Below are 24,840 nucleotides of genomic sequence, written 5' to 3'. Positions count from 1 at the left end.
TATATAAAAAAACACATTTTTCAATTTCTAAATCAAGAACAATTTCCAGTATATGATGTCTTTAAACAGATGAGAAAACTATTGCTTAGAGACATTTTATTATTATCTTTTCATTCACCCAGAAATGTGTAGGCTGCTTTGGAAAACATGTAACGTTTGCATGCTGTGATTGGTTGGCTATATTTAAAGTCGCTTTTCTCTACCCTTATTGGTTGAAATCACCCTACACAGACACTGGGTAAAAATGTAAATTACTGATTACTTATATACATCTCAGAATACTGAAACATTTAAAAAACTGTAAAATCCTTTCAAACACATTTAAACCTCTGTATATTATGATGGCCTACCTGCAGCATGACTGGCTGTTTGGTGGGTCCAGGAGCGGTGAGGTTCTCCATGTTCCCGCTGCGTTCGTAGTAGAATGTCGTTCCACCGGCCTCGTACTCCCCGTTCCACTGGATGATGAAGTTGCCGTTGAGGAAGTACTCCTCTGACGTCTCGCTCTTTAGAGCCAGGAAGTTACCTGCCTCCTCCACTTCCTTTACCAGGATGTCCCGCGCGCCCTCAGGTATCACACCCACGTCCACGTACCCTGGGAGAGTCGAGAGGGGAGTCAGAGACACAGCGAAGTAATGGATGGCCCACCATGGCTGCTGCCACACTCACATCCAGACTACCAGACAGTTTCTCTCTGATCTTTAATAGAGGGTGGGTTCAGTCTGTGGGGGTGGTTGGCATGTGTGTGTGAGTGTATGTGTGCGTATTCTGTGTGGGGGGCACTGCCCTGTCTCTGTTTTTTATTGTGTGTGGATGGGGGGGCTGGATGGGGAGGACTAAAGCAGCTATGAGTAGGTCTCTGGAGTTTAATGATGTTTGTGGGAAGGTGTGTGTGTTTCTGTGTTTGTGCAAAGGAGGGGGAGGTCTGCCCTTGGTCTAAGCCTTTTGAAGTCTAACACATCTGGGCTGGTTATCTGGAAAGGATGCTGTGCGAGGCAAACACACACAGACAGAGAGAAAGAGAGAAGGAAAGAAAAAAGTTTTTTTATTGTTTTAGAGCCTCTTTCTCTATTAATCTGTATTTGCCGTGACTCTGCATGTGAGTTATACTTTTCCAAGCACAGCAAAATACACTAAAGACATGTCAGTCTTTAGACAAATGCAAACATGTAGCTGCAGGCGCACACACATACACACACCAGCCAAGTACAGCAGGACAAACAGCTGCACACTGTGGACAAGAAGGCTGCCATGACAACAAAGTATCAACACAATGGCGTAATGCTAATGAACTGTCCTGAAATGACTTTTCGCCTGTAGACATCAATTTGAATTCTGTGCTTTTTCACACTCTTCTGGTGGGTACATCAAAGCTTCTCCTCATTAATAGGTTGTCTGTTTTGTGTTAGTGCAATTTTATAATTGGATCAATTCTTATGTCTGGATAATTCAATTTGTTTCCAGCTGCTCAAATATCCTTTGTGCTAAACTCACCAAAGCCATCTCCTTCATCAAAAGACTTATAGACTGTCTCACAGCTTGTGCCATCACCCAGACAGACTCCACAACGATCCTCCACAGCGTTTGAGTCAATGCCATAGTCACAGCCGACCGCCTACAGAAGAAACACATGCACAAACCCATCAATATACAACGAGACACATTACAGAATCACATAAGATGGAAGTTTGCACAGAAAAACTCCACCCTCCATGATACTATCGTTACACTGCAGCTTGTCTCATCTGGCTCCACTACAATCCCCCCCCTGTCTCTTTTAGTCTCTTACCCAGCCACACTACCTTGCACACTCCGTTGACGCAGATGTTTCTGGACTTGTTGTTCATGAAGCACGGTGTCCCGTCTGTCACGGCGTCAAGCATCTTCTCCGAAAAATACTCAACAACTGGTCGACAGTGCAGCTCACAGGGGTTTACTAAAGATGGTTAGAGGTAGGGGAAATAGGAGTTTAATTCCAATTAATTGCCGACTCTGAGTCTAGTCTACTAATGTCAAGCCCAACTATCAGGAACGGATGATGAAGCATACTTTTCATTGATGACAAGACATTTTTGGATCTTTTCTAACAAACAAACACCTCACAAGCCCAATACAAATTACATTTATTATGCAGAAACAGTGATTTGAATTTAGGAAATGACACAAAGCACAAAAAGAATGCGTGCAGACTTTAGCAAGGACAAGTAATGCACTGAACTGTACTGTAACACTGTATGCCCCTGCTAAGATACAGTAACTGGGGGTTTATCTGTGTTTTTTGCCCCCAACAGTGCCTTCCAGGCAGCGCTGCCTGGAAGGCACCGTTGGGAGGCACTGGTTATGGTTGGGGTTAGGGTTAAGGTTAAGGTTAAGGTTAGGGTTAGGTGCCTTGTAGGCAGCGGTCGCAGCGCTGCCTGGAAGGAGCAGTTGGGGGCGCTTTCTAGTGTAATGCTGCCCTCTGTTGGGTGACATACACAATCGCAGATACAGCTCTTCTGTGATATGAACAGAGGGCTACTAGCATACTATATATGTATCTATCTGTCTATCTGTAGTATCTAATTGCATATTTGAGGCTTTGATCACTTACCTGGGTTAGACACAGGAATCCACTGGTAGAGCTCATTGTGGTAGGACACAGTGTCAAACTCACTGCACAGCATCTCTCGAAAGGTTGGTTTATTCTTCTGACAGGGTTTGGTATTACAGGTCCGATAACGCTTCCTTTCCCCAGTGCAGTACTTGCCCCCGAACTCTGGTCTGTTGATACAGAGTAGCACACTTTAAATCAACCATGTGATCAGTTTCAGCGTGTCATCTGTTTTTGAAGAACCAAGACCGGTTTGATTCCAAAAAGAGTGTGAGAAATATTTCAATGGCAGATCTGAAGTCAGATCTTACTTGGGGTTGTTACATTCCCTCTCTGCTGACTGAACTCCAGTTCCACAGGTCCTGGAGCAGTGAGACCAGGTACTCCACTGTCCCCAGCCTCCGTTCACCGTCTCTGGCAGTTTACCCACAATCACACACTCTCCTGAGATACACCACTGCAGGAGAAAAATGTCACAAATAACACTGGTAATATGACACATTTAATACTCAAGGCTCTGCACCAGAAGCACCCTCATATCCATAGTAGTCTACCATCCTCATCCTCAGGCTAATGAAATCCACACCCTAACAAGATAAAGCAACTGGCACCACCCACCTTCTCTGGTCCACAGCGAGTGCCATCTATAGGCGAGTCCAGTTTGGAGCGACAGGAGCCGTTCACTGAACACCAAAGAATCTGGCAAACGTTCTGAAAGAAAGACGTAATCCACAAACAATGAGACTTTTTACTAAGATTTTTGACATTTTTAGTTGATGCTTAGATGCACAGTACTCACATCAACCTCATGGCAGAAGGTAGCATTTGGGCCATACTGGAGCTGGCACTGGTGGTGTGTGGTGTAACGGACACCGAGGCGAGCCAGCGGGGTGGTTAGGTCCCTCTTTGAAGGGCGGTCATCAAGACAGAAACCCCAGCCTCGACTAAAATAAACGAACAAAGATTGGATATTGAATGTGTGATCTTTTGAAAAAGATGAAAAAGAGAAAGAGTGCACAAGGTGTGGTGGTTGAGTCATTTGTGCAAGTGTGACCGCCCTCTAATGACCCTTACGCTTCTCTTGCTTTTCTGTTATTTGCTGGATTCTCTGGCTTTTAATGAATTCAGTTTGTTCAGCATCTTTGCACTTATGTTCTTTGCTGCTCTTTTGAAAAGTAGTTTGTCATGGTTTGCTTCACATGAATGTCTTCATAACTTTGTTTTGTTCCAACACACACCCACTGCATATTTGGGGGTATACGTTTCCACTTCCTCCCTTCAAATCTGCACCAGCATATTCACTTTATCTGCATCCAGCAAGACTCACTGCTTGTTTTAGTCCCATTTTCACAATGATTTTATAACTTCGGCGATTCACACAATTTGCAGACCTCTTGTGTGTTCCCCACAAAGAAAAACAATACTTAAACTGAGTGAATCATGTTATAATTTTATGATTCATGGCTTCAGAATAAGGTATGAATTCAGCCTTACTCGAGGAAGCGTGTGATATATTCTTTGGAGCAGGAGGACCAAGTGAGAGGCGAGCTGTCGTACATCAGCTGTCTGGACATGATGAACGGGTGCCGCCCTTCCAGCTCACAGTCATTCCCCTGACCGTCATGATGAATTCCAAAGCTGCGTTCAAACACAACCAACACGAACAATTATAATATTATCTTTACACAAATAAATGTTTCACAAGAATACATGGGCTTCAGCTCTTGGATCTGCAAAAACATGATTGTGCCTCTGAGCAACTTTCTAATCTCAATAGATTTCTACAGCGATGTGTCCCAGTCCCGTGATACATGCAAATAACACATTTGTTTTAAAATTTGAAATCCAGTCCAAAGTCATTTGATAACTTTTGTTTGCGCAACCAGTACCTGTTAGTACAAAGCAGTAAAACACATTAATTACTTGCCCAAATAGAATACTGTAAAGATTTGTACATCATTTATACATTATAATAGCACATACAGTGTGGAATTTGATCTCAGCTCAAGTGTAAAAGTTAACTTTAGCTGAAAAATGAAAAATGTTTGCTCTGGCCGGTGGGCGGTGCTTGGTTTTGGCTCAACTTGGTCACAAACATTCTCATTTTTCAGCTCAACAGGTACACTAAAATATGTTTCGGAAAACATTTGAGGCAAGATCACGTGAATCACAGTTCACGAGCAGTGATTGACACTGCGTAGAGACTCCTCTGCTCTAATGGTTGTTAACTTTTGGGCGCAGTGGAAACTTGCATATGCCAATAGGAGAACTAGGGGGAGGCAGAGGAACATGAATTTTGTTTTACAGATTGTCTGCCTAATGTGCTACTGTAAGGATTGAGTGACAGTTTGAGCAAATATGACCAAAAGTTATTTTTAAAAAAGTTACCTACTGAACCTTTAAACCATATGCCTCTTGGCTCTTACATATTTTTCCTGCTACCCTCTATTTCAAATTTGAAGGACCACTCTTCCCTACATCCACTTCATTCATTCAGTCCTCATGGTCAGATGTTAACTGAACACATGGGCGCCAACTGGGATTAAAGATAATGTGGTTTTCTGTGTCACAGTAATCCAAAAATGTTTTTTCTTTTTACTGTTACTAAATGATCTCCGCACAAATCACATCAATCTCAGGTATCAATCTTTTGTCCGTTTACCAGATACTAACCATTATTTGCATTAGTCCATTCCCTAATGATGAAACTGTATATTCCTCTTTAGTAACCGATCACGGGAACAAGATGCTTTCTTTGTCACATGGCCTATTGTTATTATACTCTATTATTCAGGGTTTCACAAAAATTACAAATCAACACACACACACACACACACACACACACACACACACACACACAATCAAACACACACAGACCTGTGGCCCATTTCATGAGCGATGGTGAAGGCAACAGGTAGTCCTGAATCCTCATTGATGTTGCAGCTGCGGTGCGGTTGACACATCCCAGACAGATGAGACAGACCCAGGGTCTCACAGGGCTGGTTCATTCCAGCACAGATGTCTTTCCTGGGGGGCAAAACACAGGCACATTATGTAAATGTCATATCTCCATCATAAGCGCGGCCTGGCATCAGAGCATATGATTTGTTAATTTCGTTTAAGTTGTCTATTGATATAGCTGACCTACAAATGCATATGTGTGTGTCACTTGCCTAGTGACCAACACAGCCACATCATGATGAGCTGGATGTGTGTCACTCTGGGGATTGAGGTTTTTCTGCCAAGCACAGAAACTGGACAAAGTGGCGTCTGCATGGTGAACAATCTTCAACTCTTTCTGCAACAAATAGCATAATTACAAATAACAGTCTGCATGTTTGTCATCATTTGGCTTTCTTTTTACATCTTGTCATTTGAAAACATAACATTTTTAATTATTTTTTTGACCCTGAAAAAAGAATTTTGTTTCCATCTTTTCACAGGGAATTTACAGAGTGCAATGTCAGTTGCAGAGCAGTAACCTGTAGAGGTAGTTTATATTTTATAATGGACATGACTTTAATGCAAACAGCTCACTTTCATTCACTTTATTTTCTAAACAGTTCTGTATTACACTACCGATAACATGGATTTTTTCCAATGGAAGCCAAGACATTTCTGCTGAACAAACAAGATTTTGATTTGTTTTTCGTGATCGGTCCAGGATTCTTGTTGAATTTTGTTTCAATTGGTTTTCCAGTTTTTCACACTTATAGCTATACGTGGAAGGTCTGATGTAAACCAAGGTGAGTACATGATGTTCAATGGGTCTTGAATCTTCAGGTAGATACTCAATGTGCATGGAGGTTGAACCACAGCCAAATGAAGGAGTCTTCCAGTTTACTTCAAGCTATAGTGTGTAGTTTCTGCTGCTCCCATGAGGAATTCTAAGTAATGACAACAAAACTGTCGGCGCGTCCACATGATACAAACCTTCCATTGTTCCTAGCAGTTGCTAGTAGCCAAGGAGGACTAAATAAAGGATTAAAAAAACATGATGGACTCTTCAGAAGAGGTAATTATCTTCACTCGAGTTTCTGCGCGTGAAATCACCGGACAACACCATTTTCTGAACATAGCCATACTGAGAAATACAGAGAGAGTTGTGTGGAGCTGATAGTCTTAATTAACTTTGTAGCAACTCATTTGGCAATGGCTTGAATGTAACGGACGTTCTATAATATCAAAAAGTTACGCACTAAAGCTTTCACCTCCTAACTACCCTACTGAGGAATGCTTCATAGATGTACATGTGCTTTTCTTGTTACAACTTTAATACATGCATTGTTAAAAAAAGAAATCACATTAAAGTTTCTTAAGAAAACTTGTTTGGGCAAGTGTTACCTCTTCTCCCTGGAGTAGAATGAGGCGAACCAAGATTACATGGATGGCATTCCCAATACTGGCATCATGAAAGATCCCTGCCACCTGTTAAAATAAAATAAAAATGTAACCGTAGTCTGTGCGTAAACAGTATAATCGAATTCTAACTCCTCACCATGTTCATGATGGTGAAGATGTAGGACTCCACATTATCAGTGCCGTGGTATTCTATGAGTTTGGCGTCAGCTACCACCATGGTCTCGACCCACCGCTCTCTGCTGACTGAGCGCTGCGAGCGGGACTGAGCCTGATCCTCCCCCCTCTGCTGCTCCCTCTCCCATTCCTCCCTCTCTCTCTCCACCTGGACAGAGTCACTTGGAGCATCTAAAGCGTGGATAATGGAAGACTTCACTTGCAGTACACTTGTGACTTATCCTTACTTGACACAGACGCAGACAGAGAAAAAAATGCTCATTTACAGTATGTATATTTACACAAACATCTGCCATTCCATACACATACACACACACACACATTCAGATACACACCTTGAACTCCACAGGGGCTGGGTGTATCTTTGGACTCAAAACTGCGTTTTTTTCTCTGGCTTTCTGTTGTAACTCTTGGATAGACAATATGGGGCTCTGGAGTCCCTGCAGGATTATCAGGAGATTTCTGGAAAGGTTCGATAAAGTAGTGTCCCTCTGGCAGGGAAAAGAAGCCTCTCTGAGGGAAAGAAAAATGACATCAATGAAGATGCATTGAGTAGAAAAGAGTGAGCAAGTTAAGATTTTGGTCAATCACTTCCTGTGCACAGAAAAGTTACTGATACCCAAATCTGAAAATAGGGCAAATCTATTATCTCAAGTATTAGTTCTGCTCACTGCTGTCACAGCTCCCAACTGTTAATTAAGATTAAAAGGATTATTCATTTTATCCCAAAATCTAGCCTAATGCAGCTTTAAGTCTCTTTTGTAATGTAATGCATTCTCAGACTGTGACTTAAACAGAAAAGTTACAGCCTAGTACCTAGCATGCTTTTGTTTTATAACTTTTACAAGTGCAACAACAAATCACTAAAAAGATTAAACCTGAGAAGTCTCTTGGAAAGCATGCTGAAAGGGCCATTACTCAGTAATTTCCATTTGGTTGGAATCCATCATTAGTCAACAGATCTGAATATGAACCTTTCTCCTTCCCTGAGGCACATTCTCTGTCTGCTGCAGCAGCAAGACTTTTTCCTACTATGCCATGCATGTTCTTACTGGTGCAGACTATTCATTTGCTGATCGGTGAGGTCTGCTGTTGAGACTGACATATATACTACACCCCCGCCACACACACAAACACACCTACATGAAAACACAGATGCATGCAAACACACAAAAGATGCTTCTGTCAAATCTTGAATTTTCCTTGTAAACACACGCAATATGAATGTTTTCCCTCCCACTAACTGTTTGCAAGTTCTCATCATTAAGTTGATTGTGTGTGTGTGTGTGTGTGTGTGTGAGCCAAAACAAGCCCAGGCTGTTCCAGGATGAACCCCTCCCTTTAACCCTAAACCAACTTTGAAATTGACAGAATGAGAGAGGGATACATAATTCTTTCAAGAGCCAAACGCATTATTTGACATGTTAAAATGTGCATGCACATGAATAAATCTATCAAGGATATATAAAAAACTTAACATGCACATGTATTGAGTCCAACAAGACCAAAGAATTCTAAGAAAATGATTGGTGAATCTGATTCTTGGATCTCTTCTCAGTGTTTTAGGAGCCAAAGACAGATGTGGAAAAATAGGTCACGCAGTGTTTACAGTTCAGCCAGTTGTGGTCCCAAGGGTCTACCCTGCTGTTTACTGCAGTTACTCACTATTCAGCCTTCTGGGTCATCCTGACATGTTTTTTATGTTTTTCTTGGGACATGCGTTTTAACTACATTCATTCAGCTGTCTGCAGAGCTCTGACTGAGTATCTAATTTCTACATTCAGGGAGTCCAGAAAAATCTAGAGAAGCACTCCCTTTGGAAAGACTATTTTACTCCACTTGTTACACTGAACCTTGTAACATAAGATAGTGTCCACAAACTGGAACAGAAACTTTGTAGGACACAACTAAGCTGCTCAGGCTTATTTTGTTCATGTAAAACCACCAGAGGAATAACAATAACGTTGCAAATGATAAACAAATGGCTTCTTTTTTTTAACACAGATTAAATAAAGTATTGAGAAAGGGTTTTCCACTGACTCAGAGTGTGGCCTTCATCCAGGGGTCCCTAAATTGTGATGTCTCATCCAAAAAGCATGCAGGCTGATATACAGTATGTCTATTGTCAGCTGAGAAAGCTTCCTAGGGCAGAAAACACACATTTCACCAATGCTCTGGATCTCACCCACACACTCTATTTGCCTGGGTTAACATATTACTAGATAAAGATTTGTTTTTGCATTTGCAACATCTCACTGCAAAACAAAACAAATACAAAGGTGTATGATACATAAAAGGGCAGATTCTTGTTATTATGCTTCCCTGCCATCTCCTATCTGTTTTCCTGGGCGTTAAACTTCCAAGTGAGTCCCAGCAGCGAGAAGCAGGTGGTGGAGTGCAGATCAACCAGGAAGGAATGCTACAGAGAGGCCCATCCAAACATTCAGACCCTTGCCAGCATGATCTGTATGATCTACATACCAATTGTAGTCCTGCAACGCAACCGGCAAGGCTTGGCTTGTACAGTGTGGTTATGGTATTACTTGTGATCCTTAAATTACCATGTACAGATCCTGTGTGATGTAGGTACTCAATAGACAAAGACATCTTATAAGGATACCAACTAGGACTTTGTTTTCCATTTGAGCAAAACCAGGGGATTATTCTGTAACAGTTTTTGCTCTAAATCCCAAATGCTCCGCCAGCTAAAACAGTGTTGGTCAGAAGTTCACTTTCGCCACCTCTTCTCCCTCTGCCACCTTCTGCCCTTCTCCTCCTCCTCTCCATTAATCCCCCTCCTTTGACCTAAAGGAAGCGTGTTTGGGTGTGAGGTGCCAGAGCCAGGGGAGGTTACCATAACACAGGTCTGTGTTCTAAATACATTGGCCATGTGGAACTGCTTTACTTCTGTTTCCTGCTTCTGTGGGTTTTGTAGTGCTGGCCAACTGGGTCTGGAATAAAGTCTTTGCTGTTATACAGCCTGTGGCCTCAGCAGTGATTAGTGGGACAAAAGGAGAGGTGGGAGCGGATGGTGCTCATTACTGCAATATGATCAATCACAACAATTTTCTGCATAACAAACGTGCATTTATTCTTTAAAACAGTTTCTTGATCATTACCGGTTTCACTACACTTACCTGCCTTTATGTTGTTTCTTTACTTCACAGGATAATTCTGCCTGTGAGCTAACTTCTTTCTTAGAGGTCAAAGACATTATAATTTTTCATCTGCATAGTGCAAGGAAACAGGCATTTAAGTGAGAAAAATACCAATATAATAGGTCTGAACATGAGTGATCTTTCTTTGTGTTGGGCCTCAGGGATCAAAGACTACTGAGAAAGCTTTGGCTTGGCTTGAATTGAAGGTTTTCCCAGGGAAATAAAAAAAGGACACAGACAGCAACCTCCATCCAATTACTCTGGTCCTCATGGTTTCACGTGTACAGTAAATAGTAAAGGTGAAAGGTAAGCTGAACTTTGTAAAGACATAATCACTTGTAAAGTAAATAGCGCTCACTATTTTCCATCCCCTTTACCATCTACATGCATATCTACATACATACTGTACATCATTTGTCAGATCATCATTAGTCGATTCATTTATTTAGTTGATTCATTTATCAGTACATTGACAAAAAAAAAATGTTTTCGACCATTTTTATAAATGAGTAATCGTTAATAATTAATTCTTTTTCAAGAAAAAGGGTTGGTTCCAGCTTTTCAAATGAGAGAATGTGATGGCAATTTGAAGACGTCGACTTGGGCTCTGGGAAATTTGTATGCGCCTTTTTCATTCTTTTCTAATGTTTTATAGACCAAATGAATAATCAATTAATCAATCAAGAAAATAATTGGCAGATTAATTGATAAAGAATAATCATCTCTGTGGTTTTAGCTGCTATAAACCGTCTTCCACAGTACAGCAAATCAGTGTAATAGATCATAGTGGTTTCCCTGATTGATTGACGAGAAGGGACACACCGGAACATTTGGGATTGCAGAAAAAAATCTAAATGCGGTAGGTTGTAGATAATTGGACTTTAGAGTGAACTAACACTTTTCAAATAAACTGCATTTACAAGATTTGGCAGGAAGAGGCAGGGCAACCCATACAAACATAACAGAGAAACAGGAGGCATGACCATGCAGGAGAGGCATTCCTGCTGTGACACAATCAAAGACGAAAACCCAAACATTCTTCATGACTAAAACTGACACATCCCATCATTTCAGAGCTGGAAAGTTCCTCTTTTTCCACCACCTTTTCCTATTTGGTTGTTTCAAAATATTGGTGTTAATCAAATGAATCAGTTATTATTTCCAAAATGCTGAAGTATTTTTTGGTGAATAAAGGACTTAAAAACTCAAATTCTTAGCAATGAGCAACCATAGTATTCTCCAGAAATGTTCATATGCCACATGTCACTTCTGAAATAAAATTCTTCATATGTTGAGCTGCTCTCTTGTCTATCTGCGGTCCAGCTGTCTTCTAGCCTTTGTAGTGGAACTATTTATCTGATTAGAAACATTTCAGCCAAAGTTTAAAAAAAAAGAAGCACAAATTCTCTGAACAAAACGTATGGCCCTATTTCCTGTCTCTCCATCTGTCAAACTCTATTGTTCCAGTATATAACAAAATTTGCCAAAATCTATTACTGAAGCCCTATCTCAGCATAGAACAAAGTAAGAATGCACATCCAAGGGTGGGGGTTGCAGAGAGTTTCTGCAGGAACAGACAGCAATGTGAATGAATGAATGAATGAGTGAGAGTGAAAGTACAGAGGAAAACATCTGAAAGACAATGAAGACGGAAAGGATCTCATGGTTGGCCAAGAAGCAGCAGCCGGCAGCACAGTCGTTCTTCAAATCAGGAAGTCTTTGAAGGGCAAACTAACACACAGGGCACTGTCAGATGGAAGGGTTTGCTCAACAGCCTATGCCTGCCTAAACCACATACCAGCTTCCCCAGAGTGATGCTCCCCTTCCCCTGTGTATTAAAAAAAAACCTGCCTGCCAAAAGCAAATACAGATTTTTCAAAGAGATATGACATGGAGGGAATAGGGAGGATTTAATTTATGAATGAGACAGAGGTTTAAATGTACCCTTATGCCCTGTTATGTATGTAAAACAATGTGATTCCTTACCAGTCCTTTACAAGAGCTGATGGCAGCAGTTCCTCGCACATCAGAGGCTTCCACAGTGCCAAGGAGGTGACAGGAGTTCCCCTCAGAGCGACGATGCTCAGTCCTGTTGGCACTGCCGTTCCTCCTCTCTAGGATGTAGTCACTTGAAACCAAGTGATTGTTTGCAGTCAAATTAAACATTAAAGTGCGACCCTTGTAGTTGACCTTGTAATAAACCTGTCCATCCAAACCAAGGGGATGTAGGTCACGCGTGACTCGCCCACCCTTGAAGTGGTGAGCCAGAGAGTGGGAGATAAACTCTCCATCAGCGCTGGTTTTCACTGGGTGGACAGTGGACAGATCTGACTGGGACAACTGACCTGCAGAATAAAATAAAACACAATTGAAACAGGGTTGTGATTGCAGAGCTTTTTTTTTACCTTTAGAGTATATTGATATTAGTATATGCACTTAACCATACAGACGTTTCCAGTCATGAGTTTAATTCACACATGCACAGAAAGGCAGCTTTCATCATAACTGCACCACACTGACCTTGTTCTGCAATGAGGGAGAAGAGCTCTTTGTGGCCGGCTGCCAAAATGAAAACAAAGTGTAGCAGAAAAAGAACCGGGCAGTCCTGCGAACATCGCATATTTCATGTAACCAAACACAAACCACTGCAAAAGAGTCCTGGACATTGGGGTTTCAGTTAGAGGCGACCACTTCGATGTTGAGCTGCAATGTGTCATGACATGAACACGCTCACTAATATCCTTTCACAAAGGCAAGCACGCACCGAGGGAAGACTGGGAGCCTGATCACGGTTATTGGGGGAGAAAGCTCCGGCTCTGTGGAGGAAGGAGGGGAGGAGTGTACTTTGGGCCAGCGTCTACTTTCCTTGCAGGAACGAGGGGGACTAGAGCAGTGGTGTAGTCTACGTGATACGCAGGTATGAGTAGGCTATAGCCACTAAGAAAGCTCCAGGATTTCCATATACCCATTTAAAAATGCGCAATGACGCACAACATACTTTCCATTATATTTTTGACATATTTTAAATTGTCATCTGTGGGGTTTTTTTCTCGTTATGTGTGCGTTATGTGTGCTTTTTCAGATATGTATCATGCACCTTTCGTCACATCCCTTTCAAATTCACAATATTGCTTGTAGTTCTGCCCTTTGCACAGGATATTTTTAAGTGGTGGGGCAAGAGGGCCAAGGGGAATCGGGAGAGGTTAGGGGGTGGGGGGCAATAAAGAGTTCTGGGGTACTGGGGTAAAAGTCTCAGGCGTCAGGTGAGTGTCAGGGAAAAAGGGTTTAATCTCTTAGTTCGATGAGGAAGAAATGGTATTAAGTCAAACAATAGACCAATTCTGTGCAAACACATGCATTCTTTAGTTTTAGTTGAGGTAAAGGGACAAATATTTGTTCATTCCATATTGCTGCTAAGGCTTTCCAACAATGATTTCTATACAGACATGCCTTTTTGCTAACAGAGTTGATATCCGTTTGCATCAACCAGGAATTAGATTCCAGTGGGCTGGAGTGTTTGGGTTCAGAGAAACTGGACACTAAGGATACTTTTACTTAAATACCTTATATTGGCTATACAGCCTCCATTGAGTTCCACTATTAAAGTAGACAAGCGGGTCTGATATTAGTGGTGCACTGTGGAATACCCCCCTGTAGGACATTATTTATTATTTCCAGAGAAGATTTAAAGCCCCTATGAAACATGGCATACATCTGTAGCTCAGGGTAAAAGGCTTTTCTGAAGCCTATCCTCTGAAAGCTTTAACCCCTCTTGGTAAATACTGCTGGGGTTCAGTTGTCTAATATTTATCCGGTGAGCAGATTAATGTGTGACTAAATACTGAGACATGACACATTCCCTCCTTCATTGTCTCGGTCCATTAGAGACACAGAGGTAGACAATGCAGTGAACTCATTAAACTATGGAGTCTAATGGCATCTAAGATTTATAGTTATTTTTCATACAAAGGATTTAGCTAGAAGTTGCTGGATAATGGGGCAGTGGATTTTAAACAGTGAAGCGTTTGTTAGATTTTCTCAATCTATCAGAAATCTGTTTAGGAGAACAGGGAAGATCATTTTGGAACATGAAGGGCCCCTGCTAAAAATAACTTAGTAAACCACTGATTGCACACAGTTCCACACAGATTATGACAATTGAGCTTTGAGTTGGCTTCAGTCGACCATACAGCAACAATAACAACACTAATAGGCCACACTTGGGGTTTTCCCCCAACGGGACTCAATAAAAGCATGGGATAGAAGCAGTGTTGTATGCTGTTGTATGAGTTGTTGTGTTTGTGTTGAGGTGTTAAAAAAAAGAATAAAAAAGATTAAAAAAAAAGAAAATGTTATTTTAGAACTAACACGCATTGCCTTACTGGAGAGAACACACTCTAACAGTAAAGGACAAATAGTGTGTTGTTAGTGTTTTACTACACATCTGGAATGTCTACCTGGCGTAAAATTGCAGGCTCTGGGCATTTTGCCTGATTGATCAACAATGGATGAAGATATAACACTTAATTGCTCACAAACTCACAAAGTATGTTACCTTAGCAGGCAGTTTTCTTTTGAAAATGCATCTTTGCTGGGTGCCCAGATAGCTCAGTTGGTAGAGAGGGCGCCCATATGTAGAGGTTTACTCCTCAACGCAGTGGTCCCGGGTTTGATTCTGACCTGCGGCTCTTTGCAGCATGTCATTATCCCCTCTCTCTCCCTTTTCATGTCTTCTACTGTCCTATCAGAATAAAGGCTGAAAAAGCCCAAAAAATAATCTTAAAAAAAAAGAATGCATCTTTGCCAAGTATCCAAGTATTCACCTTCTTATCATTCCCATAGACATTACCCTAACTGTCCCCTCCCCCCCAAGTCCCCTGTTACAGTAATGTGCAACAGACTGTGAAATGTCCAACCTGGAAAAATAATCAGGACCTTTTGTTAGGTGGGAGAGAGAGGCTTTTAATTTACACAGAGAGACTTTGGCCACATTCTTCATCAAGGCTTCCCTGTGTTATGGTGAGTAACATGTCTGAGAGATCGGTGGCATTTCAATGTAGCAGATCTATTGTTTCCCAAAATGCATCAGTTCAGGTCAGTAATCATCCTATCACTCAAAAAAAAAAAAAAAAAAAAAAAATATATATATATATATATATATACACACACACACACACACACACACATTTTCTACAGAAATAGTATAGTAATAGTTTTTTTAAATCTAAAACCTCTTACCAAAAGGTCTACATGTTCCTGAGCTATTTCCGGAGCTTTCAGTCATATTCTGTGGTCTTCATCAGTGGACAGAGTTAACTCAGAGCAAATTGCTTCCACGGAAAACTCCAGAAAAAACAAATATTTGGACCTTGTAATAATAATTTTGCCATTCTGCCATTTCCAAGAATAAACCATCTAGTTCACATTTTGTATTTATTTCCTTGTATTCTATAATTATAAGCTGTATTTAAAAAGGTAATCTCATTGAGATTAAAATTGTAAGAGAGACCTGAGTACAGCGGAAGACGAACTAAGATAAAACACAAACAGCATCAGAAACAATCACAAAATAAAATTTGAACAAACAATAACAAGTAGGCTATTTCCCTACCAAACATGAATACTGAGCCACGTGTATGCGCTTCCTTTACTGTCCACACGGGGCGCTGTTGGGCTCTACTCCCTATGGCTGCTCCGTGAACTTTGTTCTAGTAGTAAATAGGCGTGTTTGCTCTCGGTGCTCAGACTTTTGAGTTATTCGGGTATTCCTCAGGAAGGACTGTGACAGGTAAGATGAGCTAGTGCGACTTGAAAATAATGCTGGTTACTGTAGAAAACGAACCGATATAATGCAGTCCTTTACAGTCTTCTAGTCTAAATATAGAGAAGTCCTGTCAGTTATTCATAGATCGTCAGTGTTTCTGTGAAGTGTAGCCTACGTTGCCTCTTGCAGCTTTACTCCTGATTAACTCAACTGTCAACGTTGTATTTACATTTGTTAGCTCCCTTTGTCATTGTGGTTGTTGTTGTTGACAGGGTGGATCTTTTGTCTGTACTTAGGTGACAATGGTGAATTTATATTCAAAAAAGACTTTTTCCCCCCCACATACAGGATTGCACCACATCTGAGCCAAAGGGCTGCTGTACCCCTTAGGGAATAAGGTAGAGATGGAGGATTTCTGGGCATTTGCCCTTTGGGCACTAAGGATTTGGCTGTACCTCGTGATCAGCCTCATCATGATCCCAGCCATGTTTGGCTTCTCACTGGGCATCTCTGAGACCTACATGACCATCCTGGTGAAAACCTTAGAGGTATTGTTGCTATATATCGTTTTTTTTCCTTGCAGATGTACATGCTTTTAAGAAACACAGATACTTCTCATACAGTGCTCCACATAAAAGACATGGCCATGAATGTCTTCTGTCTGTCCTCCACAGTGGGCCACTCTGAAGATACAGAAGGGATATGCAGATGAACAACTGGAAGCCTCTGCATCTAATGGTGAGTAGAAAACTGTGTATGGAAATGTTCACTAATAAGTAGATTGTGTAAGGGCACTCTTCTAATGAAAAGTTGATACTATCCTTTATTGTGAAAGATGAAGGTTTAGTGACATATGTGAGCCATAATGCTGGATTTCACAAGACACTTTACAAGTCTGGGCAAGCATGTTGCAATGATATTGCCCAGTTTTGAAAGAGTAACCTGATTGTAGGTACTGGGTGCGTACCTACAGGGTACATCTTAAGTAATCATGGTATTACTTATTTCGCAGTTGTAATGTGCTATCAAAAGATAATATACTAATGAATAAACTACAATACAAACAAATGTTGCCTATTTCAGGGCAGTTTACTGCACTGTTAATTGTCTTCTACTTCATTTGGAATAATAATGAGACAAGAACTTTGTATTGGGTCTATATTTAAAAAAATTAGCTCCTACAGCAGCAGGCATGTTCATCCATTACTGTAGCAGCTCATATCGGTTAGGCTGAAATAGAAAACAAACTTACCTTTCTCAAGTGCACAGCTATGAAAGGCTTATATTGTCATTGAAGGACAAAAATACAATACAGTAAAAACACAGTACTGTACACGTAACAACAGAGTATGCACTGTTGTGTTCTTCTTACCATATAGTACCCTGTAAAAACAATGGAGCCGGCTGGATTATGTAGTATTTGCATACTACACAGTTCTCCTGTCTGACTGACATGGGATGTGCATTCTTTTTAGAAAACAAGTAGTTTTTAGAAATGTCTCATGATATATTGTCTCTAGAAGTGTATTATTGAACTTTTTTTTTTAAAGAAAAGAAAATCCCAATACTCAATACTTAGAATAGAATTGCATAAAGGAAAATTGCAATACAAATCAAATCAGCACCCATGTTTTGTGAAAAAATTTGAATTGGGACAAAAGCATATCATCCCAGCCCTATTATTGAAATCAAATTATTAATTTCCTAATGACTATTATTTAAATCCATTAAATAATACTTAGGTCTTGCTTTTTTATTGTTGTTTTGTTGCTCTTCTTTTTCCTCTAATGAAGATGTGAATGATGAAGAGTTCAAGGCTTTTTTGTTACAGTATGGCTTTTGGCCATAACAAAAAAAGAACAAATGAATAATTTTACTTTTCAGATGTGATTTCCTTAACACTGCTTCATAGTAAAGTATTTTGCAGCTTCACAAATAACTATTTTTACATACAACACATAAAATGTATCTATGCAATTGGAAAGTGCTGCTAATGATACTTGGAGTTAGTAGGGAGCAAAACAACTGCAATAGCTTACTTGTGCAGTAAAGTTTACTTTAAATTGATTCACAACTTTTAACCGTTACATTACAAAATTCGCTCCATTATAACTCACAGGGTTCACAGACTAAACAGTTGTATTTTCCTAGTCACGTTTTCCCCGTACAACATGCTAACGTTATAAGCATAAGCCCAATGCATCTTACGTAGCATAAATTAGCCTAGTGGCTAGCAGAGATAACTAACGAGCTCCAGAAGCACACATTGTTTTCATTCCACCGCCAAACCTAAACTCAACAATTACATAATATTCAACTAACAAATTGATGTATTGTGCTTAATAACTCTTAACCAATATGTGAATAGGCATTAATCCTCTCACTGTCGTCGTTCCCATGGATGTAACATTATAATAAAACTGTTGTGGTGGTTCTCGGCAAAATAACGCAATGTGTTTACTTCCTGTATTCCCTCTGCCTTTTGACCTCTGAGCAAGCGGACTGCTCTCAGAGATGGTGATACTATATCCCCCTGTGTATAAAGTCAATATGCGCACAGGACTGCTGCAGTTGGCAATAAGTACATTTATCCTTTACCCCCAAAATACCCCATAAGTACCCAGTATTTACTAAAATACTTCCAGTAAGTCATTATTCCTTTCCTCTCTGAAATACCCCATAAATACCCAGTACTTACTAAAATACTTATATTTATAGTATAAGTTATCTCTCTTTTCCTCTAAAAGTCCCAATTGTTACTCCTTTGTTCTGCTGTAGTGATACATTAGAGTACCAGTAGAAACTGTAAGTATGTATGTACTGATTCATATGTCAATATTGAACTGTAAGTTAAGAGGACTTACCCTGTATTATAGAGTGTTATCTAGAACTTTTATGATAGGTAACAAAGTGAAGTTGCTCTGGAAACTGCCTCACAAGAAGCTATTACTCAACTCTTTATCAGTCACTAAGCTGCAGAGGGAGATATCTCCCTCTGCAACACATAAAGACAATAGTAATGTCAGCTAAATGTGGCTTCTGCAAAGTCCGGAGTATGTCAGTGGTACACTTTTAAAATATGAATGATGAATACAAAAACTGAAAGTACATCATATACAAAGATAAGTCATACATTGTTCTGAAAGTGTGGATTGAATATTGAAGAAAGAGTTTGTTACTCTAGGTTTTGGACTTTGCCTGCTGAGTTATCTGATAATGTGGAGTTTGAGCTGAGGCCAACTCTTAACTGTTCTGACAATTGTTAGGTAGATAGTGTTAGATACCAGGCAGTACAACCTCCATTACTTAAGACAACTCTATGGACAACTCCGTTATCTTTTTATTATTGTGTATTTCAGGTCAAAATGTAGGTTTTAGGTTGCTTGTTGACAGATGTTGTTGGTTAAGGTGACTTTTCTTGGTAAGTCGGTGCTGTGAGAAATGTAATGCAATACCTCTTCAAAGCTCTTAGTCTATCAGTGCCAATATTTCATTTAGAAATTTGTAGATGAATCCGCTTCATTATGCCAAATGACACATGCTGTACATCTTTATGTGAAGCAAAGTTGCTGTTGATTTTTCTTTTTCTGCATGCTTTAGAAATGGTTTAATGCTTTGATTTATTGTCATCATTTATTGTAGTTTTGTATTTTTATGTCATTCTTGTCAAGTACAGTATCCAATGTTCTTCCAAGAAACACATTGCTGAATGAACTTTGATAAATGTTCTTAGTTGGCTGAAACTATTTCATCTTCTGAGCCTATCAACACAATCTTAAAAGATATTGCAAGGCTGACTCATTTTCCACATTGCTACTAAGAAAATAATAATCCATGTGTGTACGTGTGTCAGGTCTCATCCAGAGGGAAGATGGCTCTATGGAGAAAGAGTTAGAGGAACTTAGACGCAGTCGACCCAAACCACCAGTGGGCGGTGATTTTACACTTAGTGACTGTTTCTACTTCACCCGGAGAGGAATTGAGAGCATTGTAGAGGATGAGGTACATTTTGACTTTATTAGCAAGAACACAATTTATTATGTAAATGGTAATAGGTGGCCTTGTTTTGCTAGCCTGATTTTACATTAAATTCTAAATGTAGGTGACCCAGCGGTTCACTTCAGAGGAGCTGGTGTCCTGGAACTTACTGACTCGCTCCCACAAAGATTTCCAGTACATCAGTCTGAAGCTAACGCTGGTCTATAGCCTCGGCATCTTTGTGAGATACTGCATCCTTGCCCCGCTCAGGTACACCAATACTGAGACTGAAAAATTAAGCTGTAGTGATACAAATGCAGTGTTGCCATCCAGACAGAAATAATTCTCAAAGGTTGAGTCAAACCTTAGTGGGCGGAAGCATTTGTTCTGGTATATGATGTATAAGCTAACATAGAAGCCCATTTAAAAATGCAAGTCATGGAAATACAAAATCAAAATCAGATTCACTCTTGTTTTGGAACAAGCTTTGCCCGCTTGGCGTTTTGCCTTGCTGCATTTGCATTTTTCCACCGCTGTGTCCGCCATTTTTGCAGCTTCCACATGGATGCATGCTTACTACCTGGCACCTGGTCACTACATTTTTATAGAGGTTGACGGCCAGAAACGTTCCAAACACAGCAAAATAAGAGAACACAGGCCGAGGGCAGGGTCTTATAAGATATAATATATATATAATTATAATATGATTGAGAGGGATTATTTTTATATTAGTCTAAACATTGTTTTTTTAGGAAAATCCTACTGTGCCTTTAAAGCTTGACCCGCACCAAAAATTGTGGATGTTTGGCTATTGGATTCAACTTCATAAATAGCATTGTTGGCACATTCAAACCCACTCTTTGCTTGCTATCAGACCATACTTGTGTATTTTGTGAAGGCTTGTTTCAATTAGCATTTTTTATTTTTCATTTAAGTTACAAATAAAAAACCTAAAACTTCATACACCTATTTAATTTGTGTCTAACTATTCAGTATTTTATTATGTGCATTTTCTTTTTCTTTTTCTGCTGAATAATTGAGTAATAAATGTGTTCCACTTTCTCCAGGATAACTCTGGCCTGCATTGGCCTCACCTGGTTGGTCATAGGAACATCTGCAGTTGGATTACTTCCAAATTGGAGGTGACCACAAACTATAACGATCCAAATAATAGTCATATTCCATATCTATCATATCATAACTATTTTCCTATGGAGATGGTTCCCTCCTCATGTGTTCTTCTTTGCGTATGTGTGTTTTCAGGATGAAGTTCTGGCTCAGTGAATTGGTCCATGTGATGTGCTACAGGATCTGTGCTCGAGGACTCTCTGCCACCATCCACTATCACAACAGGTAAGTGAGCCTCCTCACCATGTAACTTTCTAACAATCAGATCGGGAATATCATCTGATAATGACTCCATGTCTTCACCTCGCAACAACAGGGAAAATAAACCCCAAAAAGGAGGAATCTGTGTGGCCAATCACACCTCTCCTATTGACGTTGTGATTCTCTGCAACGATGGGTGTTATGCTATGGTACAAAAACTTTTATTAAAAAAAAATGTTTATACCGATAGCTAATTTATCATGCTAAATCATGAGATGCTGCCATACCTGTCAAAATGTGTTTATCAGGTGGGTCAGGTACATGGAGGTTTGATGGGAGTCCTCCAGAGAGCCATGGTGAGGTCGTGTCCTCATGTCTGGTTTGAGAGAGCAGAGATGAGAGATCGCCACCTAGTGACCAAAAGGTCAGTTTTCCACTCCTTAACTCCAACACTCTTTGCAGGCTTGTCATTGCTTGTCTTTCTCGCCTGTATTTTCTTTTAGAGGCTGCTCTGGCTTTCAGAGAGGTTGGCATTTTCCTGGCAGTAAAATCTCTTATTATCCAAACACATTGGAAAGTGTATCCTGTACAGTGACTCATGCAGTTTGGATTCCAGTATCTCATAATATCACATCTTTACCCAGACACTCCTTCCAGATGTTTGATGTATTGTCCCAAATGTGAATAAAACACTCTTCAAAGGTGCAATATATAGATATTTTTATAGTCAGGAAATGGTTTCCATTACCTCTTTGTGTTGCTTCCAGATTGCAGGATCATGTGAATGACAAGACAAAGCTTCCCATATTGATATTTCCTGAGGGTAAGTGTGACCATGTAAAGAGACAGAGTTACGTTATCCACAGCAGTTGTATGTTTGTCTTCGGAACATCAAAGATAAGACTCAGTAAGTGTTGTTATTTTAGCCCAGTGCCTGATGGCAGTCTGGCCACTCAGATGTGACAAATGAGCAGCTATTTCATGTGGGTTTGGACAGAGCTCACACAACTCTGTCCCCTTTAATCTCTTGATGTCTGGTTTCCACAGGAACCTGTGTCAACAACACATCTGTCATGATGTTTAAAAAGGGAAGTTTTGAAATTGGAGCAACGATATATCCAGTAGCCATTAAGGTACTTCAGTCCTGTCTGTCAATCTTCATCCCTTATTCAGATGTTTTCTGGCCTACTGGCTCACATATATTTTAAAGTACAGTTCCTTACTGCATGTCTATGTATTTTTTATTTTATTTCTCAGTATGACCCAAAGTTTGGAGATGCTTTCTGGAACAGTTCCAAGTATAGCATGGTCAGTTACTTGCTGAGGATGATGACCAGCTGGGCCCTCGTCTGTAATGTCTGGTACCTGCCAGCCATGCACCAACAGGTTTGTATGCCGTGCCGCAGCACGTGAGCAGACGCATGCATTAAGCCGTCTACACATGATCTGCGGCAAACTGCAAGGTTGGGGCGCAGAGCACAGAGGCAAAGCGCAGGTATACGTCATCTTTGCTTCTGGAACTGATTGCGCCTTGAAAGGCCAGCGGCAACGAGGTGCAAGTGTAAATAATTTTAACTTTGAGCGCAGCTCTCTGCGGCAATTCCGAGCGGTGCGCCAGGGTTAGCGCTGCGCCTAGTTGGGGGGCACTGCTCTCCCCATAGCAAAACAATGGAACGGCCAGCACAGAGCAGTTTTATCACAGATCATGTGTAGGCGGCTTAAAGCCATGTGTCCAGCCCATAGGTGCCACCCCTACCCCTCCACATTACACACACACACACACACACACACACACACACACACACACACACACACACACACACACACATAACAGTAGATAGAGTTGTTGAGATGTTGAGTTGTTGAGTTGAGATTGTTCATTCAAAAATAACAGGAGGGGGAAGATGCTGTCCATTTTGCCAGCAGAGTTAAATCAGCCATTGCTCACCAGGGAGGGCTGGTAGATCTACAATGGTAAGATTCAACCTCTTTACTTTCTTCAGTTGATTGTTATTTCTTTGTTCTGGAGTATTTTTCTTCTCATTTTGACTTGTTCTGTAAGGACTTTTATATGAAGAGTATATGAAGTCAGGGCTCAATCTGTGACTAAGAATAGTGTTTTACCCAAGCGAAAAACCTTTGGTGCTGAAAAATGAAGCCAATGAGGAAGTGCCAACATGAGGCTGGCCCCAAAAGGGAGTCATTCCCCATAAACCCCATGTTAAAATCCCCAAAGTTACAGCAGAAATAAACATGTTTAAAGCCTGGTAAAAAAAAAACTGTGTGTGTGTGTGTGTGTGTGTGTGTGTGTGTGTGTGTGTGTGTGTGTGTGTGTGTGTGTGTGTGTGTGTGTGTGTGTGTGTGTGTGTGTGTGTGTGTGTGTGTGTGTGTGTGTGTGTGTGTGTGTGTGTGTGTGTGTGGGCGACGGCTGGAGTTATTGGGAGCCACCCACTTTAAGCATTTTTTTTGTTCTTCACAGACCTATTGGTGACGTCACGGAGACTACATCCATATTTTATACAGTCTATGGATTTAACACACACACATTCATAATTTTACCATTATATTACAGCAACTTAATGGCTTTTTGAAAAGGTTTCCAAAGAAAATGTAACGTTTTTTAATCCACAGAAGAACATGCATTCCTTTAAGTCAATGTCAAACATGAAAAACACCAGAGAATAGTCTTTTTTTTAGCTTGACATTGATATTCATTTACATTGAACAGATGTTGTCATATAATTAGCACCACTCTCAGTTTGTTCTGTCTCCACCTGGCTGCCTCCGCAGGGATGGAGGCCTGAAGAGAGCAAAGGTGAAGGAGTCATTTAAAGAGGAGCAGCAGAAGCAGTACAGCAGTATGGTGGTGGGAGAAGACAGCAGCAGCAACAGTGACTGAGATCCCCAACCGGTATGCTGTACAAATTCCTGCCATGGTTCTGGAGAATATACACTGGAAACAGGCCTCTCTCCTCGAGTATGTTCCCATTAGCTGGACCTGAGAGGGAATACTTCCAAGTGGACACACTGTGAAACCTCAGTTAAAGCTAAAAGGAGGAGAGTCTCAGTGATTCACAGAAAAGTGCAATATTGAACTTTATGAGGAGCAGACTGTGACTGTGAGAAGGGAAAGCTCTCTGTTTTTACTGCTGCTGAAGATACTGTAGCTACTGTTGTAATTGAATGTTAATGCTGAGAAAATAGCTTAGAATGAAATGTCTGATTGCAGCACAAGCCATTTAGAAAAACTGGATTCATGAATGTATCACAGACATGTCAACTCATTCATGTGCTGTTTGTTGTTTTTTAAGATAAGTTTTAGTTTACAATTTTAATACCCATTGTCGATTATGCAATGGCAAAAATAACCTGGAGGTATTATGTAGATTTGCTGTTTTATAACATAACGTGACATTGTTTAAAAAATATAAGCAATTTGAAGAAAGAAAAACTGTGATATTTGTGAATTAAACATTTAAATATTG

At 40.4% G+C, this 24,840-nt stretch overlaps 2 protein-coding genes across 3 annotated transcripts in view; one reads left to right on the top strand and one right to left on the bottom strand.

The window, feature by feature from the left end:
* Positions 1-13,098, bottom strand: part of adamts12 (ADAM metallopeptidase with thrombospondin type 1 motif, 12) — an 18,892-nt gene extending 5,794 nt beyond the window's left edge. The window contains exons 1-15 of the mRNA XM_028578295.1: positions 12,805-13,098; positions 12,271-12,629; positions 7,462-7,639; positions 7,089-7,297; positions 6,935-7,018; positions 5,764-5,888; positions 5,468-5,617; positions 4,085-4,228; positions 3,390-3,534; positions 3,209-3,301; positions 2,902-3,047; positions 2,591-2,760; positions 1,803-1,936; positions 1,495-1,615; positions 351-595 (exon numbers count right to left, since the gene is read on the bottom strand). Coding sequence (XP_028434096.1) covers positions 351-595; positions 1,495-1,615; positions 1,803-1,936; positions 2,591-2,760; positions 2,902-3,047; positions 3,209-3,301; positions 3,390-3,534; positions 4,085-4,228; positions 5,468-5,617; positions 5,764-5,888; positions 6,935-7,018; positions 7,089-7,297; positions 7,462-7,639; positions 12,271-12,629; positions 12,805-12,904 — 2,403 coding nt within the window. The 5' untranslated portion in view covers positions 12,905-13,098. The remainder of the gene's footprint in view (positions 1-350; positions 596-1,494; positions 1,616-1,802; positions 1,937-2,590; positions 2,761-2,901; positions 3,048-3,208; positions 3,302-3,389; positions 3,535-4,084; positions 4,229-5,467; positions 5,618-5,763; positions 5,889-6,934; positions 7,019-7,088; positions 7,298-7,461; positions 7,640-12,270; positions 12,630-12,804) is intronic.
* agpat9l (1-acylglycerol-3-phosphate O-acyltransferase 9, like) lies at positions 12,950-24,840 on the top strand. 2 transcript variants are annotated; one of them, XM_028578297.1, is made up of 14 exons: positions 12,950-13,201; positions 16,397-16,596; positions 16,723-16,786; positions 19,902-20,050; positions 20,151-20,296; positions 21,094-21,168; positions 21,290-21,379; positions 21,471-21,564; positions 21,664-21,779; positions 22,123-22,178; positions 22,403-22,488; positions 22,613-22,741; positions 23,250-23,329; positions 24,146-24,840. In XM_028578297.1, exons 2-14 carry the CDS (start codon positions 16,453-16,455, stop codon positions 24,252-24,254), a joined length of 1,338 nt encoding a protein of 445 aa, XP_028434098.1. In that variant the 5' UTR covers positions 12,950-13,201; positions 16,397-16,452; the 3' UTR covers positions 24,255-24,840. The 2 variants fall into 2 exon arrangements, with proteins under 2 accessions (XP_028434098.1, XP_028434097.1); XM_028578296.1 differs by lacking the exon at positions 12,950-13,201 and adding an exon at positions 15,920-16,072.

This window comes from Perca flavescens, chromosome 5 (assembly GCF_004354835.1).
Source record: "Perca flavescens isolate YP-PL-M2 chromosome 5, PFLA_1.0, whole genome shotgun sequence".
NCBI lineage: Eukaryota > Metazoa > Chordata > Actinopteri > Perciformes > Percidae > Perca > Perca flavescens.
Note: the sequence above shows the minus strand (reverse complement) of the source record. Positions and strands in the feature narration are given on the sequence as shown.

Coding starts and splice junctions, on each gene's coding strand:
- agpat9l (XM_028578297.1), top strand. CDS start 16,453: ATGGAGGATTTCTGGGCATTTGCCCTTTGGGCACTAAGGATTTGGCTG. Junction 20,297..21,093: donor TGCATCCTTGCCCCGCTCAG/GTACACCAATAC, acceptor CACTTTCTCCAG/GATAACTCTGGCCTGCATTG. Junction 21,169..21,289: donor GGATTACTTCCAAATTGGAG/GTGACCACAAAC, acceptor GTGTGTTTTCAG/GATGAAGTTCTGGCTCAGTG.